This window comes from Pimephales promelas, chromosome 15 (assembly GCF_988280905.1).
Source record: "Pimephales promelas chromosome 15, fPimPro1.hap1.1, whole genome shotgun sequence".
Taxonomy (NCBI): domain Eukaryota; kingdom Metazoa; phylum Chordata; class Actinopteri; order Cypriniformes; family Leuciscidae; genus Pimephales; species Pimephales promelas.
In genome coordinates, this window is record NC_142783.1 from 18,632,563 (window position 1) to 18,649,141 (window position 16,579).

The 16,579-nt window shown below is 41.1% G+C and overlaps 1 protein-coding gene across 1 annotated transcript; it reads left to right on the forward strand.

The window, feature by feature from the left end:
* The first annotated feature begins 167 nt into the window (after positions 1–167).
* Positions 168–14,633, forward strand: grem2a (gremlin 2, DAN family BMP antagonist a). The gene is made up of 2 exons (XM_039670781.2): positions 168–2,169; positions 12,419–14,633. Exon 2 carries the CDS (start codon positions 12,420–12,422, stop codon positions 13,008–13,010), a length of 591 nt encoding a protein of 196 aa, XP_039526715.2. The 5' UTR covers positions 168–2,169; position 12,419; the 3' UTR covers positions 13,011–14,633.
* Positions 14,634–16,579: the final 1,946 nt, after the last annotated feature.

The window sequence follows — 16,579 nt, forward strand, 5'->3', positions numbered from 1 at the left end:
GCTACTAGTTCTTATTTTTTAGATACAAGTACTAGTACTGTAGCATGAAAATAAATATTAGTAGGTTTTAAGGACTACATGTTAAAGCGGCTTGGCGTAGTATTGTGGCAAGCCATAGTATAATTAAATGTTAAAGCGGCTTGCCATAGTATTATGGCAATATATATCCAAGAAGGAGGCCGCACTATGCATAAACAGTTTATTTTGCACATTATGCATTGTGCGGCCTCTTTCTTGCATATGCATATTCCACTTATCAGGCCAGCACTCTCAAAAAATGTAAGTGCAATCACTGAGTGAAGCCTGCTCCTACCTCCATTCGTTCATAGTATTATGGCAAGCCATAGTATAGTTAAATGTTAAAGTAGCTTGCCATATATAGTAGGTTCTTAAGACCTTATCTATTTTCATGCTACTAGTTCTTATTTTTTAGATCTAAGTACAGTACTAGAACTGTAGCATTAAAATAGATACTAGTAGGTTTTAAGGATTAAATGTTGGTTGCCATATATATACTGCATTACCTTTTCAGTTAACCTTTTTTTATACATTTTTCTTTTTTTCTTTTTTAATGTATTAATCCAGTCTTAATTGTGAGAAAATGCATCCTCTCACATTGTCAACTACCCACATTCATAATTAGATGATTGCTGCTACTTTTTTAAACCACTAGAGGGCAATGACATCCACCAGGTCATTTTCCTGAAGAGTCTTCGAGTTACTGCTTGTATTTGATAATTTGGTCAGTTTGGTGAGAACAGCACTAAATCTTGAGGTCCAAACTAACCTATCCAACACTAACAGTCAGCTCTGAGCAGAACAATCTAGTTTGCTGCTATCAATAATACAATGAGGAATTTAACAGGACCCAAGTGCTTCAGCTTCTTTAGTTTCAACCAAAACAATATATGCGTGTCTGATCATTGTGTACAATGACTTTTTGGGTGTTTTCATATGATCTTCGTGCTGTGGATTGTGTGTTTTTGTGTCATTGAGAGAAAAATAAAAGGAACAAGAGAGGGAGGTTATTCTTATTGTGGTCAAATAGAGATCATTTCAAAACCACACAAACAACAGAATGAGAGAACGAATGACAGAATAAGCAAAGAAAGCCAAAGAAGAACAGTCAGTACTGTGTAACCTCCCGAGCCAAATGGAGATTGATGTTTACACACTTAAAAATGATAAACTGTAGAGTGAAAGATTAATGGGTTTGCATCTAAAAGCTTTTGTCTTTTTAGGCCACATAACACATCTGCTTTGCCTTGTCTTGATGTGCTGTCAAAACTTGTTAACCATTTTGCATTTGGAAAGACACTTGAGAAGAAAAGAAAAAATAAACTTTAGGCAGGACCTCAATAAAGCCACAGTGAAAATTTCCCAAATGTTCCAGAAACTGAGCCCACACTTTTTTTGATTGACCCAATATAAATATGTAATGATCATTTGGATCAATCTCATTGGTTTATTGATGTATTTTCTATATATTTACAGAAATGTTTCACTGTAAAACTGTGAGCATGTTAACTGCAGCAGTCAAGAGGGACAGGGTTAAACAAGGGATGCAAACTGCAGTTGAGGGAGCCAGAGTGGCAGAGAAACTGAAGAGAGAGAGAGAGAGAGAGAGACAATATGTTTTCAGGACTGGTTGATTAACAGTGGACGTCTGGGGGAGGTATCAGAGAATGCTAGACCAAAAGAGAGGGAGGGAGAGAGAGAGAGAGAGAGAGAGGTGTAGATGATTTTTTCTGTAACTTGTGTGCAACTGATGATTTTCTTTCTGCTCTCTTCACACTCACACACTTCTCTTTGGAGAGCCACTGGGATGTGACAGTAAAACAGTGAGAATATGATGCAAAGACTCAACGGGAAGGACTCAGTGAAACAGAATGCAAGCTGGATGCCACATAAATGAGTGAAACTGGGGGACTATGAGCCATAAAGCGTGACTGCTTCAGCTTGGCCTCTGCAGAGCTGGACTCAAACGGCACACGGCACGACCTTCAGGAACACTTCGAGAATCGTTCTGTACTTCTGATGGATATCCACGCTGATTCTCTACGTCTGGAGCTCTGAGCCTTGGCCGGTCTCTGATCTGCTGCTCGACCTTTGACCTCTGAGTGACCTCTTCACAGCAGTAAAACGTGACTCTGGACACCCGATCTACAGGTACGCTCTAAAAAGAAGATTTTTTTATTTATTTTTTTATAAATATCGTTTCCAAATAGAAGTTTTTGCAGCCATGCCATAAAAGAACCATTCTGGTTTCCACAATGAACCTTTCTGTAAACAGTCTTTAAAAATACCTTTTCTTCTTAGGGTGAATTTTAATAATCTGAAGGGCTTTTTAAGAGTGTAAGAAACTATTGTATGCTGTAATGGTTCTTAAGTTCTTCAAGGAGTTCTAATTTGAGGGTTCTGCTACTGGAACTGGTTCTTCATAATGCAGGTCATCATCTAACCATAATGTAATGAAACTGATACTGTTCACTTTGAAAAGTAAGGATTGAGTGAGTCTGACAGTGTACTATATGTTTATTGATGGGGACGTGTGCATGAGAGCGTGTGAGGTTGTGTGACAGTTTTGGCTTCAGTCCTGCTCACGCATGTGTGTGTTTGTGACTGAAATGAATGATTGTCATTATAAAGAAGGCCATGGAAAAGGATCAGCCGCAACTCAGTTCAAAGTGGTGACTGCCCCTCAGAGCGCATTAAACCAAGCGGATTTGAGCCTGACAGCCTTTGAGTTTCCCAGTGACCTTCTAAATCCCCACCAATCCTAAACAAATACTATCAAGAAAAATGGAAATGTGTGTGCCTTGAGGGCTAGAGTATAATTGGGGGTTGGAAAGGGTTATAAAATGGTAATTATTAATGGAGGTTGGGTTAAGATTAATTTCTTGTAATTGTAATTATCATACATTAACAGCAGATGTGAATGGATAATACACTTGACTGTGTGTTGTGCATGTACTGTATTTGAAGGAGGTGCTGTCAGACTCAAAGCATTATGTGACGACAGCCATCAGAGAATTCAGTCATTGATATGGTTGAACTGCTTAACCACACTTTAAACCTCAGCTATGTATTGTAACATGAGTGTGACCCAACAGTCCTAAACCACAGATATTCCATCTAGTCTCAGAGATCTCGATATACCCATATACCACATAGTGACCAAATCACAACATGGAAGCAGTTTATACTGCACCCTTAGGCTGTGCTTTAGCTGAGCTTTAGCTAAATACTCTTGATTCATCTGGAGTTTAGAAACATTTTTGTACGTATTGTTTTCTTTGGTCGCTGGTAAACAGTATGATTCACAGGTGGTATTCATGTCGTTGTGTTCAGCAATTTATTTTCTGTTTTTGTGGAAAGAATACTTTGTACAAGACAGTTAACTGATGAGTTTAGTGGGTAGCACTGTCGCCTCACAGCGAGAAGGTCCTCGGTTCGTGCCCCGGCTGAGCCAGGAGTCCTTTCTGTGTGGAGTTCGCATGCACTCCCTGTGTCTGGGAGTTGTGTTGTGTTGGGGATTTGGAAGCTCTAAATTGTCCGTAGGTGTGAATGCGTGTGTGTGAGTCCCAAGCCATGTAATGGTGAGGATTGGGGAAAGACATGGCAACCTATCCTGGAAAAATCATTGCCAAAAAAAAATCCATGGAAAGTTTCTTGGATATGGTGATAGGAATCAACATCATGTGTCATCTTTCTATCTTTCTATCTTTCTTTCTTTCTTTCTTTCTTTCTTTCTTTCTTTCTTTCTTTCTTTCTTTCTTTCTTTCTTTCTTTCTTTCTTTCGTTTGACAGCTTGTCATGTGGTGCAGTTTAATTCATGCTGCCATTTCAAGATGTTTACTCAGGAACACTCCTCACAACTTTAGTAGACTGGTGGGCAAAACCTCTTATTATCTCAATCTTTGCAATAGTTTCTATATAGAGATATGTGCCCACCGGTCACTAAATTTGTCATCTTTGCAGGGAAAAATACACTTAAAAGTTGCAAACATTTGTACAGTATGTTCAAGTGAAACTATTCAATTGACACATGGCTCTGGAAAACAGAACTGTGTGTAATCCTAATTTCAAGCTGAAGTGTTTCATTTTTTTTTTTTTTTTTTTTTTATCAAATTTTGGTAAAATGCTTTCTTCTATCCTAGTTTAAAGGTATGTTCACCCAAAAGGGTAAATTCTGTCTATATTCACTCACCCTCAAGTTGAATTTCTTTCTTCTGCTGAACACAAAAGAAGATATTTTAAAGAATGTCAGTAACAAAATAGCTATGGTCCCGATTGACCATAGTGTTTTCTCAATGGGGCCCATCAACTAAAGGAACTTGAGGGTGAGTAAATGATGACAGAATTGTTTTTAGATTTTTTCTTTAAAATGCAGATACAACTAAAGTGAACCAAGTGTAAGTTAATTCCCATTAAAAGTGTGAATACCTTGAGACAATCAAAACATTGTTCTGTTTGAAGATGGGGCAGATGGGGGCATGTGTGGGGAAATCTGTTCAAAAATGCAATGCTTATTTTTGGAAACACACTTCAGCTCTGTATGTGCGTGTATAAATTGCATAAGTATGTTGTAAAGAGATTTTCTTGTGGCAGAGGGAGGTACATAATTGCTGTGATGATAACTCCTGTCAAATTCATAGTTTTGAAGGCGCCAGTTAGTGTTTACGCATGTGATGGTGTTTAATGTGTGTATGGGTGTGAGATAGAGAGAGAGCTTCAGGGTTGGACTTGTGGCTTCATGCGGCTGTTGTTTTGGGTTGGAAGTGTTGTGGAAGTGTGAGGGAAGGCTTGCTGTGGGTTTTGACAGTGGTTGGTCAAATGCTGGTGTCACTGGCTGTGTGGGAGAGCATGCTGGCTTCTTGTCAATGAGAGATGCTGGTACTTGCGGTTTGTTTGTTTTACGCTACGTTGGTTCTCTTACATCAGCATTTGTCTCAAACTGTTTTTAGAAGCTGAGGAAACATGATTAGTAAGAACGTTTCAGAGTGAAATATCAGTTCTCTTACGAGAGTAACGTGTTGCGTAAGCTAGCTTACGGTACGGGAAACCCCTTTTCGCTGGAATACTGAAGCCAAAAAATTATCCTTAAATTTTTCTTATGTAAAACGCATTGTTGCACAGAGCAGAACTAGACGAGGTAGCTTGCGTGCCTATCGGTCAATCTGTGGCAAATGCTGCAACTGCAACGCTGCAACGCTGCCTATCGATGGACTGGTCATGACGTAAGCACCAATGTGCCTCATGTCCCACCAAAATAGGCGTGGCTTATCCCTCCGCACTGCCATCTGCACTGCAGTTTGAAGCCGCCTTCTCCGCCTTACCGCCGTTCCTGCGGCGCTATCCGCCGCCTATATCCTTTCATTACTTGCTTCTCTAATTTCTCTAAAAGAGCCCCCCTCAGCGACGGGGAACACCACATTCTGTGCATTTCCTGCCTGGGGAAGAACCACGGGGACTATGCGCTTTCCGTCGGCGGCTAACCGGAATGCGACTCAATGGACTTGTCGACCCTGCGACCTTCCACGTGGATCCTGCAACTCCGCTTCTCTCGCGCCGTAAAAAGCACCGTACACAGAGGATGCCGGGTGTCGCCCCTTACGTGCTAACTCCTAACGAAGTGCGGTCAAGCGTGGACTCTGAACTTCTCCGCCTCATGACCCAGGCCGTGAAGGACCTCAGCCTCAATGGGTCGCCACCCGAGGAGCCCGCGCCCAGTTGGCTGGATGGCTGCTTCCTGCCTGGACGCTGTTCGTCGCAGCTAACTAGGCCTTGCCCCTTTCCTGTGGAAATGCCACGAGGAGCTAGCAAAAAGCTGGAAGGCGCCATTTTCCACTATGCTTCTCTCTTCTGTTTCTTTAGTGCTCGCCATTGTGGAGGGCGCAAAGGACAAAGGCTTCCTCACTATTCCTCAGGTCGAGGAAGTGGTAGCCACTCATCTGTGCCTGTCGTCTACTGGATGGCAATCAAAGCAGAACCTCTGCAAGCTAAGTCTGCTGCATAGGTCATCAGTCGGACATGGCACCTCTCACCATGACCGAGAGACATTTGTGGTTAACGCTGTCCGACATGAAAGACTTTGACAGAGCCACTTTTCTCGACGTGCCTGTTTCTTTCTTTTCCTGGGGACAGACTTAGACACTGTGTCCATGACAGCACGGCTGACGTCACAATGTGTGCTGCAGATTCAGCGCTAAGTGGAGTCATTCAAAGCTGGCAGTCTCTTCCCTCCCAAAATTTTACAGCTTCAGCAGTACTTCGGTTGGGTCTGCTCTGCATGCGACCCCTCCAGCGCTGGCTGAATACATGAGTCTCTCCACGGGCAAGGGCTTCTGGTCTTTTTTTGCCTCAGGACAACCCAGAACTGTGTCACAGCACTGGAGCCCTGAAGAGCGTCAGACTTGTACCAGTCAGGTGTCAGTCTGGGATTGATCTCACGAAAAACTATCTCGAGAGACGCCTCTAACTCAGGCCGGGGCGCCCTCTACAAGGTCAGACCATGGCAGTAGTGTCTTACATAAATCGCCAAGGTGGTCTCAGATCAGGGCGCCTTATTGCTCTGGCAGAACGCCTCCTGGAATGGACCCAGGCCCATGCGCTGCGCTCGCTCACAGTGACACACATGCCGGGCCACCGGACTGAGGGCCCAGACAGACTGTCCAGATACAACATCCCCACAGGGGAATGGTCCCTGCACCCACAGACAGTCCAGTTACTGTGGGGCATGTTTGGCAAAGCGGAAATAGATCTCTTTGTGTCAGCAGAGAATGCACACTGTCCAATATTCTACAAAAGGGTTTCCCTCGATTGCACTGTTACCACAGGTGATCAAGCGAATCAGGCAAAGCAAGCCATCCTTGCTCCTAGTAGCACCGTTCTGGAAGAACCGTGCATGATTTCCGGAACTGAAGTAGCTCACGAGCACAGCTCCGTGGCCGATACCATTGAGAAAGGACCTCCTATCTCCATGCTCAAAGTATATGTGGCAGCCATAGCAGCGTTCACAGAACCTTTGCATGGCCAGTCACTGGGAAAGAACAATTGTATCATCCATTTTCTCAGGGGAGCTAGGAGACTGAATCCTCCTAAAGACCAGAAGTGTGGCCTCTTCGTAGGCCTGGACTAGTGGTGTTTCACTCCAAGACATTTGTAGAGCGGCAGGCTGGGCCTCTTCTTCTACATTTATTAGGTTTTACAACCTGGAGGTTCCTGCCTTACAGGCTAAACTATTTTCAGTTTAGACCGCTGTTGTCTGATGAACTGATTATGTTGTTTCAGTACAGCTCAGTCCGACTTTCGTCCGCGCTGACTGTTATATTGTGTTAAGCACTCATCTTATGCAATATGTATATGGTCATCCTGGACTGCTGAGCCAGTTCACCGGCCCGACCGTCTTCTCTATTATGTGGTTCCCCAGGCACTTGCCCTCGGGACTAAGTGTGGATGATTTCAGCATGCACAGCGTTTTACATTGGGGTCCCGTAGCATAGCTTATGCAACACAAGAGTACTTTCGTAAGAGAACGACACTCGGTTACTAACATAACCTCAGGTCTCTCTAGTAGAGGGTGGGTTTCCCCTACAATTCAAAGTCATTCAACGGGTCAACTGGAGATGCTTCATTGTCTATGGGTGTGATTGTATGTGTGTGTGCCAACTGTGATGGACTGGCCATCTGTCCAGAGTGATTTTCCATCCTGTGGCTCCAGCGCTCCTACATAGAGAATAACCGGTTTGGAAAATGGATGGGAAAATGGCTCGGCCATTTTCAACAAAATACTGTAAAAAAAATTACTGTGCGTTTTTCACAGTAATATTTTTTAATTCCTTTTTTAATATTAATTCACTTCTTTAATTTTTACTTAATTAATTGACTATTAAGTTACTGTGGATATCATACAACTACATTATAATAAATAAATAAATAAACAAAAGCTAACAGAAATTCTGCTACATTTTATGACTGTGAAGTTACAGTATGCAGTTCAATTATATATAGTAAAGTGTAGAAATACTAGCGATAACAATGGCTGTGAAAGTATAGCAACTGCATCCGATTATGCTTTAAATCCACCCAATTTTTTACAGTGTACTGTATTTTTTCTCACATACACTGACAGATGGGAGAGAGATAGAAGGTTTTGTGTTTATTTACTTATGTATGTTCCAACTAGACACTGTCATTATCTCCAAACCACAATTTTTCTCAGGGGAGATGTATGGCCCCTCTGTCTGTGAATGTCTATGTGTGTGTTCGTGTTCGTGTATGTGTTTGTTTCACGTTCACATATCTGAAATCAGTTTCAGGTATGGACAATTGAGCTCTGTGATGTTTGTGCATGTACAGTATGTCACTGCTTTTTGAGTCACTGTCAAATCCCAGCATTCCCTGTTTCTTCACACATAATCTTGAGCTACCAGTAAACCAAACCCTCTAGTCAGCCTGTGGTCATCTGAAGGAGAGAAACTCAAGACTGCTAAACTTTCCACATCCTGATCTAATAACGTTCACATGGTGTTCTCCCCACTGTTTACATGTCCCCTGCATATCTCACCACCGGCATAAGCAAAGCCCTCATTATTTAACCCTGCCTCAGCAGAGACATAAAGGCCACTTCCTCGTAACCTCCTGGCTTCTGTAGTGCTCTCTTTTGATGGGTCGGCCCTGTTTATTTGCATGAGCATTCTGGGACTGGTATAAAAGTAAACAGCATTAATGGCTGCCAGCGACACTGACGGAGGGAGATATGGATGATTAATCCATTCTTTCTGCTAGTGTGAGTCGTTTTTTTCCATGCAGCTACAATGAAAAGGGACCTAAGCTTTCAAGCTGTAAAAAGGAGCAAAAGCACCACAAAACATCATGAAAGTGGTCTATATCACTTTATTTGATGTCTTTTGAAGTCATCTGATAGCTGTCTGTGAGAAATGGACTAAAATTCCGGTAGAGAATTGAACTTGAGATTCTCATTTGTGAATGAAACCCTCACACTGGTTTTGCGAACCATATTAATGATTCACAAAAAAGACTCAAAAGAACCATTTGTTCATGATTAAGACATCCAGCTCGCAAACTTTCATTAACATGCAAAGATGTCAAAATGTTCAGTGAATAACAAATTAAAATTCAGTCTGAACACAAAGTCTTTCTCACACAAAGATATAGTTTGGCTTCAGAAGACTTTAAATATGGTTCTTTGAAGCCTGAATGCTTTAGTCCTTTGTGGAGAAATGTCATACAGATTTAGAATGGTGAGTAAATGACTAATTTTAATTTTGGATGAAAGATTCCTTAAATGGAATCAAAATAACCTTTTTTTGGGTAATTTCATTTTAAAGAAAGTTCATGTTTAAAAGATAAACCTGACTGAGCAGGATTGTGTTATGCTTGCTCATATGTGTTTTCTATTTTGTGGAGAAAGATTCACACATTTTCTTGACTTCAATGTTGCTCTCTTGTTTTTTTTTGTGTTTTTTTTCCAGAGGTATCATGTGAAAAGGATGTAGTCATAATAACTTTCTGGTGTTGTTTAGCACCAGACTTTCTGTGAGCTCTTTGTGCTGAAAAACATCCATATAAAAAAGCCTTTGGAACATAAAAACAAATCTATTGAAAGACAGTGTCTTTTAAATATATTAAATAAAACTGTGCTTTATTTTCAATACCCAGCAGACAAGATGAAAGCGGATGCTGGCTAAGAGAGAGAGAGAGAGAGAGAGAGAGAGAGAGAGAGAGAGAGAGAGAGAGAGAGAGAGAGAGAGAGAGAGAGAGAGAGAGAGAGAGAGAGAGAGAGAGAGAGAGAGAGAGAGAGAGAGAGAGAGAGAGAGAGAGAGAGAGAGAGAGAGAGAGAGAGAGAGAGAGAGAGAGAGAGAGAGAGAGAGAGAGAGAGAGAGAGAGAGAGAGAGAGAGAGAGAGAGAGAGAGAGAGAGAGAGAGAGAGAGAGAGAGAGAGAGAGAGAGAGAGAGAGAGAGAGAGAGAGAGAGAGAGAGAGAGAGAGAGAGAGAGAGAGAGAGAGAGAGAGAGAGAGAGAGAGAGAGAGAGAGAGAGAGAGAGAGAGAGAGAGAGAGAGAGAGAGAGAGAGAGAGAGAGAGAGAGAGAGAGAGAGAGAGAGAGAGAGAGAGAGAGAGAGAGAGAGAGAGAGAGAGAGAGAGAGAGAGAGAGAGAGAGAGAGAGAGAGAGAGAGAGAGAGAGAGAGAGAGAGAGAGAGAGAGAGAGAGAGAGAGAGAGAGAGAGAGAGAGAGAGAGAGAGAGAGAGAGAGAGAGAGAGAGAGAGAGAGAGAGAGAGAGAGAGAGAGAGAGAGAGAGAGAGAGAGAGAGAGAGAGAGAGAGAGAGAGAGAGAGAGAGAGAGAGAGAGAGAGAGAGAGAGTGAGTGAGTGAGTGAGTGAGAGAGGGCATGAATGAAACAGACTATGCCAGTGGTTGTAAAGTATCTGAAATATCAGAGGTTATCAGAGGTTTATCTAAAGCAAAACTGACAGAGTGCACCAAGATAAACAGGACTGAGGATTCAGACCAAAGACCAGGATTAACTTTATCAGCATTACATAAGAACCACTCTGCTTTTTAAGAATAAACAAAATGCTGTAAAACTGCACTCGCTGGTCTTTTTAACCAGAAAGTGCCATGTGATCACCATGGTTGTGGTTATCATGACACAACCATGGATATACCATGCTAATAACTCATAATAATCATTTGTGGTGTCTTTGGGACATACTGCTTCATCATGATTGCGCCTCGGACTGCTTTGTCACTTAGTTATGTGCATCCTGTAACCGTTTAAACTTCCCAGTCAATCATTTTGAATTTCCAATGGTTCACAATTCTTTTGCAGAAAATAATGAGGATAACAATGAATAAATATTTTTTCACCAGGTTAGATACTGATTATTAATCACTCAAACCCCTATCTAAGAACGCAGGTTCATGCCATACCTGCCACGGCTTGACCTCTTGCCTGAATTAAAAGAAAACACACAGTGTTTTTTTGTTGTTGTTGTTGTTTTTTGCAGTAAAGTGGAGTCGGTTTTATATTTTTACCTTTTGTTTTTATTGTTATTTGTTATATGTTAAATTTAGTCTGATGTCATATCACGGCCGTTGTAGTGTCCGTGTACTCACACTACTTTACTTTTTAGTGGTTTCCTGCATTACTACAGTAATGCTGCAACACGGATACTCCAAACATGACTCGAACCAGATGCTGATTACAGTTTTACTTTATTTTGATGGTCCCTTTAACTAATTTTGTTGACTAAGTAGCGTTGCACCTACATGTCTACTAACTCTCATTATAGTATTATTAGACTGCAGGGTTAGGGTTTGAATAAGTTGAAATTTACTTGTAAATAGTCAGTAGAATGTCTGTTGGAAGAGCATCAAATAAGAGTTATTATGATATTATTTTTATTACCAGATACAGTCTACTAATAATCTAATGAGAGTTAAGGCCAATTTATACTTCTGCGTAGGGTGCGCGCAGTAGGTACGGCGTACCATACGCACAGACGCGTCCCATACCGCGTACCCTTCCGCGTTGCCTGACGCGCACCTCTTCAAAAATGTAACTACACGTCGCGACGACGCGGACCGCAAGATCGGTGATTGGTCGTCTTGGTAGCATCGTATTTCCTCATACGCATTTCCGCACGTACCTTCTCACGCATTTACACACGTACTATCTTCTCCGACGTCTTCTCTCATTTCTGCCTTTCAGTTTTAGTAATTTCACTAAAATGAACTGTTTTTCCACCCCAATAAGCTCCAACTCCAACATGATCCACTCTCTTTCAGTCGCTATTGCTTGTAGTAACCTAGCCGCGAGGAATATAAACACAGTGGAACATTAAAACCCTCCGCCGCCTCCTAGCGTTTCGGAGCAGTACTGCAGAGCAACCAATACCTGAACGCAGAAGTATAAATGCTCACAACGGCGTCGCCTACGTGCGAAGCCAACGCCGTATACTACGGCGTACCCTCGACGCAGAAGTATAAATTGGCCTTTAGTTGACAACTTTGCAAAGTACTTATAGTCAACACAATGTCCAAAAGGGACCATCAAAATAAAATGACTATTATGAGCATATTGATATTAGCGAATCAAAAACATACAGCATGAACAAACCGACTCATGCTTTTGGGGAGATTCATGTGTCACATGAGCAGGTCAAGTGAAAATGCAATATTTCTTAGTAAAAGCCAAAGTACTGATTATCTATCGGCCTTATATGTTAATTAAAAACAGTCCAATTAACCAGAGTTGTCTGATTTCTGAGTAAATGCGTACAGTTAACAATTAAACATTTATCAATATATAGCTACTGACCATTCATTTGAAAATGTATACATTTTGAATCAGTACCAGAGGCACTAAAGTTTTCCCTATTTTGAATCTTTCATCAGGATGTTCTGGAAGCTGGCAATACCTGCCATTTTGGCATGGACCCTTTTTGTGTCTACGGAGACCAAGAAGCCTCGTCCTCAAGGTTCCATCCCATCCCCATACAAGCTAAAAGGCAATGATTTGTCATCACCATCCCACACACTAGCAGCATTGCCCCAGCACACATCAGCACAACGACAGAAGGGAAAACACGACATGCTGTCGTCGAGTCGCGAGGCCCTGGTAGTCACCGAGAGGAAGTACCTGAAGAGCGACTGGTGCAAAACACAGCCATTACGTCAAACGGTGAGCTTGGAGGGCTGTCTGAGCCGAACTGTAATCAACCGGTTCTGCTACGGCCAGTGTAACTCTTTCTACATCCCACGCCACCTGACGTCTCAAGCTCAAGCTTCACATCGAAGTCGAAAAACAGCATCCACGTCAGACCACCACACTTCATTTCAGTCCTGTGCGTTCTGCCGGCCAAGCCGGATAACCACGGTCACCGTACGGCTTCACTGCCCTGGGCTGCAGCCCCCATACCGGCAACGGAAAGTGCAACGGATCAAGCAGTGCAAATGTGTGTCTGTTAATGTCAGTGCTGCATACTGAGTAGGTGCACATACGAAACAATGCTTTAGGGTGTTCTTTTTAAAAAAAAAAAAACTGGGGTCGCCCCAACAATCAATGTGTGAAACGTGCCAAAGACAACAGCTAATCAGAAGACTGGCCACCTTCATCATGTCTGGACTGTACTGCATTATGCTCTACGGGAATGCTTAATAGCTGCCGAGCAGCACAGCAATGGAAACAATGTTGGATTTTTCTTCTTTTTTTGACAAATATAAAGAACCTGAGAGTTCAACTACATACAAGAATGAAACAGTAAATAACATTCTTGTGTTAAATTAACTATGTTTGACCTTTGACCTCTCGAAAATTTTCTTTTTCAAAACGGATGGAGCGTCTGTATCCCAGCGTTCTCCTGCCTTACCTCAGAAATGCTGATTCTCTATTGAGTACAACAGTTGGGTTCCGGAAGTAAAAATCCTATTCATTTTATCCATAGGGGAATTGGTGAAGTTCCAAACCTGTGTGATCTACGAGGTTGTTAGTTGATGGTAAATGCTTCTGTTGAAGCCATCAGTCTACATTATTTCAACTTATTTTTAAACAATCATGTTTAACTGCGGAATTCCTAAAGAAAAACTACATTACCTGTGATTCTACAAAAACATTCAACCAATGTGATTCACCTCATTGCTGGGTGGTTTAGTTTATGGCTTACAACTCTTTAATACAGCTTATTTGAAAATACTTCTGGAACCAAGGGCCTCGTTTCTGAAAAAAAAAAAATCAATGCAGAGGTATAAATGAAAACAGACACATAGCCTACAGCGTAGAGGTACTTTACGCTGTAGGCTACATGTCAGTTTTCATTTATAATTCTGTGTCTTTGTCCGCCTCGACGTACAGTTACACATGCAGACTTCTAGTAGGCAGTGTCCACTGGCATGTTGATGGTGTAACCATAGATATCCACAATAAAGGCTAGATATCTCGTCCACGCTGCTGGCCAATGGAGGTCGACGTCTGAACCTGGCGGCCATCTTGTCACAGGCAGCTCGCTCACTCGTAACATTGTGTTTTAATGGTGCATGTACTTTTTAAATAACTATAACTTGCTCAATTTTCTACCAATTTTCAAATGGTTTGGTTTGTTATAAACGTCAGAGATGTAGTTATGACACTGCATACTTATGAATAATAAGTGTATAAATAAATAATCATCCAGAATTATAGCCACGTTAATAACGTTTGTAAGAAACCAAGCCGTTTGTAAATCCGTCAAGATTTCAATGAGAAAGGAGATATTTGTGTTCGTGCTGATCACTCATCTTACATCAGCTTGCCGGTGACAAGATGGCCGCTGGTGATGACGATAGAAACTCCGACGTAAGACATCTAACCTTCATTGTGGATATCTATGGGTTTAACCCACAGTATCAAAGCAAAAGCCGAAGAAGAAGCAGCTTGTTGTGTACCATAGATATATACACTAGATGTCGCCTTGGCTACGGCAGTCGAATGCGTCAATAGAGCCGCCATCTTGGAACAGTGGAGCCCCTCCACTTTTAATGCATCAGAGTCAATGTAGACAAAGGTCTAATGGAAATGAAATCACCATAAACCATCATGAATTCGATTTTCTCGGTTTTTTTTTTTTTTTTTTTTTTCAAGCCGTCTGAAATCATTTGCGATTTCTAAATGTCACATCTAAAAGTGTGGCGTACGTTCATTTCGTTCTCTGAATCACACGTACGCACATTGGAAAAATTATCGCAAGATCAAATATAGGATGGTTTTTATTTTATAAATGAGGCTGAAAAAGTGGGTGGGCACTGTTGCATTCTATTAAGCTGTGTCCAAAATAGCATACTCTCTTGAGTAGGCATTATTTTGAACAAGTAATTGGCTAGTAATACGTTTTTGCCTACTATATAGTAGGGGTTTGGGTTGCAACCTTGGTCTTGATACTTGAGAACAGTGGAAACAGTTTGACCAGCATACCTTCACCATCTTGTTTTACCTACCCAGCTGTCGTGTGTATAAGCAATTATGAAGGACAGTTGAAAACATGCAAGAATGCTGTGGGACTGTGGACCTTATCGACGGGAAATTAGAGGGGGTTCATTATATTTTGACTAAGCAGGAAAACAGTGGTGGAAAAACTATATTTTGACTTGGTGCTACCATTGGCTTTGCTGTATACAATGGAATGATGCTGTTGGTTTCAGTTCATCCAATATGGGCTGACTTTGATCAAGTCCGTGAAGAGTTTGAGCCTTGCCGTTGTTATGATAATTCACAATGTGCACAACATAAACTGAGATACCTTAAAGTCGAAAAGACACACTCATTAATGACAATATTTAACAAAATAGCAAAAATGTTTAGATAAAGGAATTTATGACAAATCAACCATAGAAAATCTATGAATATATATAAATATATATATGTAAAATATAAAATGAACATCTTCTAAAAAAATAAATCTATTATTTCACATTACAATACAACTTTTGTGTTGTTTGTGTTGTTCTGTGTTGTTTGTAATTATCTTCTACAAATTCCTCCATAAGGAAACGACATCACATAATTCACATGCAGCTGCTCCATTTCATTTCTTAACCATGTAGCACATACATAAATAACAACGAAATGATCACACATGAAATACAAAGCTGTCAGCTTTAATTTAAAATACATTTTGGTAAATCTGAAAGGTTATTGCACACAGTGAACTGATAACAGCTGTACACACACACACACACAGTAAATTTGCAACTTTTCATTAAACACCTCACAGTTCAGTCGTGACCGAGAAATTCACTAAAAATCATACAATGGTTTGCAAATTTCATAGGTTGAAGTAAGTAAACGCATTTAGAGGGAACTATGGACACAGAATATTATCCAATTATAAATAGGTTGGTTTCTTCTGATGGCTCTTTCTCCTCCTGTATGATTTAAACCAAGACACACTGTTTAAGACTTTACACAGGTCAAAGTCGAACATTATATCTGAGAATTGGCATTTCTTTATGTATTTAGTTATTCCATTTTATTAAATGTCAGTGACAACAAAGTCAGCATTTCTTCATTGGTTGACCAATTGTCGCAAAGTATTGTTCAACCACGTTGGTTTCGCACGTGGTCTACTTTTAATGAAACTGTTTGAGATCCAATTAACGCTAGATTTGTTAATATAAATTATTTTTAAAAGGCACTGTTAAATAAATGATTGTCTGTTTTTAAAAGCAACCAGGAAAAAGGCTGAGAAAAAAATAACGATAATTCTGCGCAACCCGGTATCACGACAAGACGTGAAATAATCACGTTGGTCCACTTTGGAAAACGTGTAGATGTCACGGTTTAACCCCCTCAAACTTTCACGTTTGCGTTAGACCCTTCCAGAGCTGAGATATTGAGATATTAACGGCATAAATGCTATGTGAGATCGCAATATCTCAGCTCTGGAAGGGTCTAGAGCATTGATCATCAACTGGCGGCCCGCCAAGCGGTTCGATCCGGCCCGCGACTGGATTCCAAAATTGTGAGGATCAAAGAGAGAATATGAAGAGTTTGATTCCAAAACGCGATAAACGCCATTTAAAAAA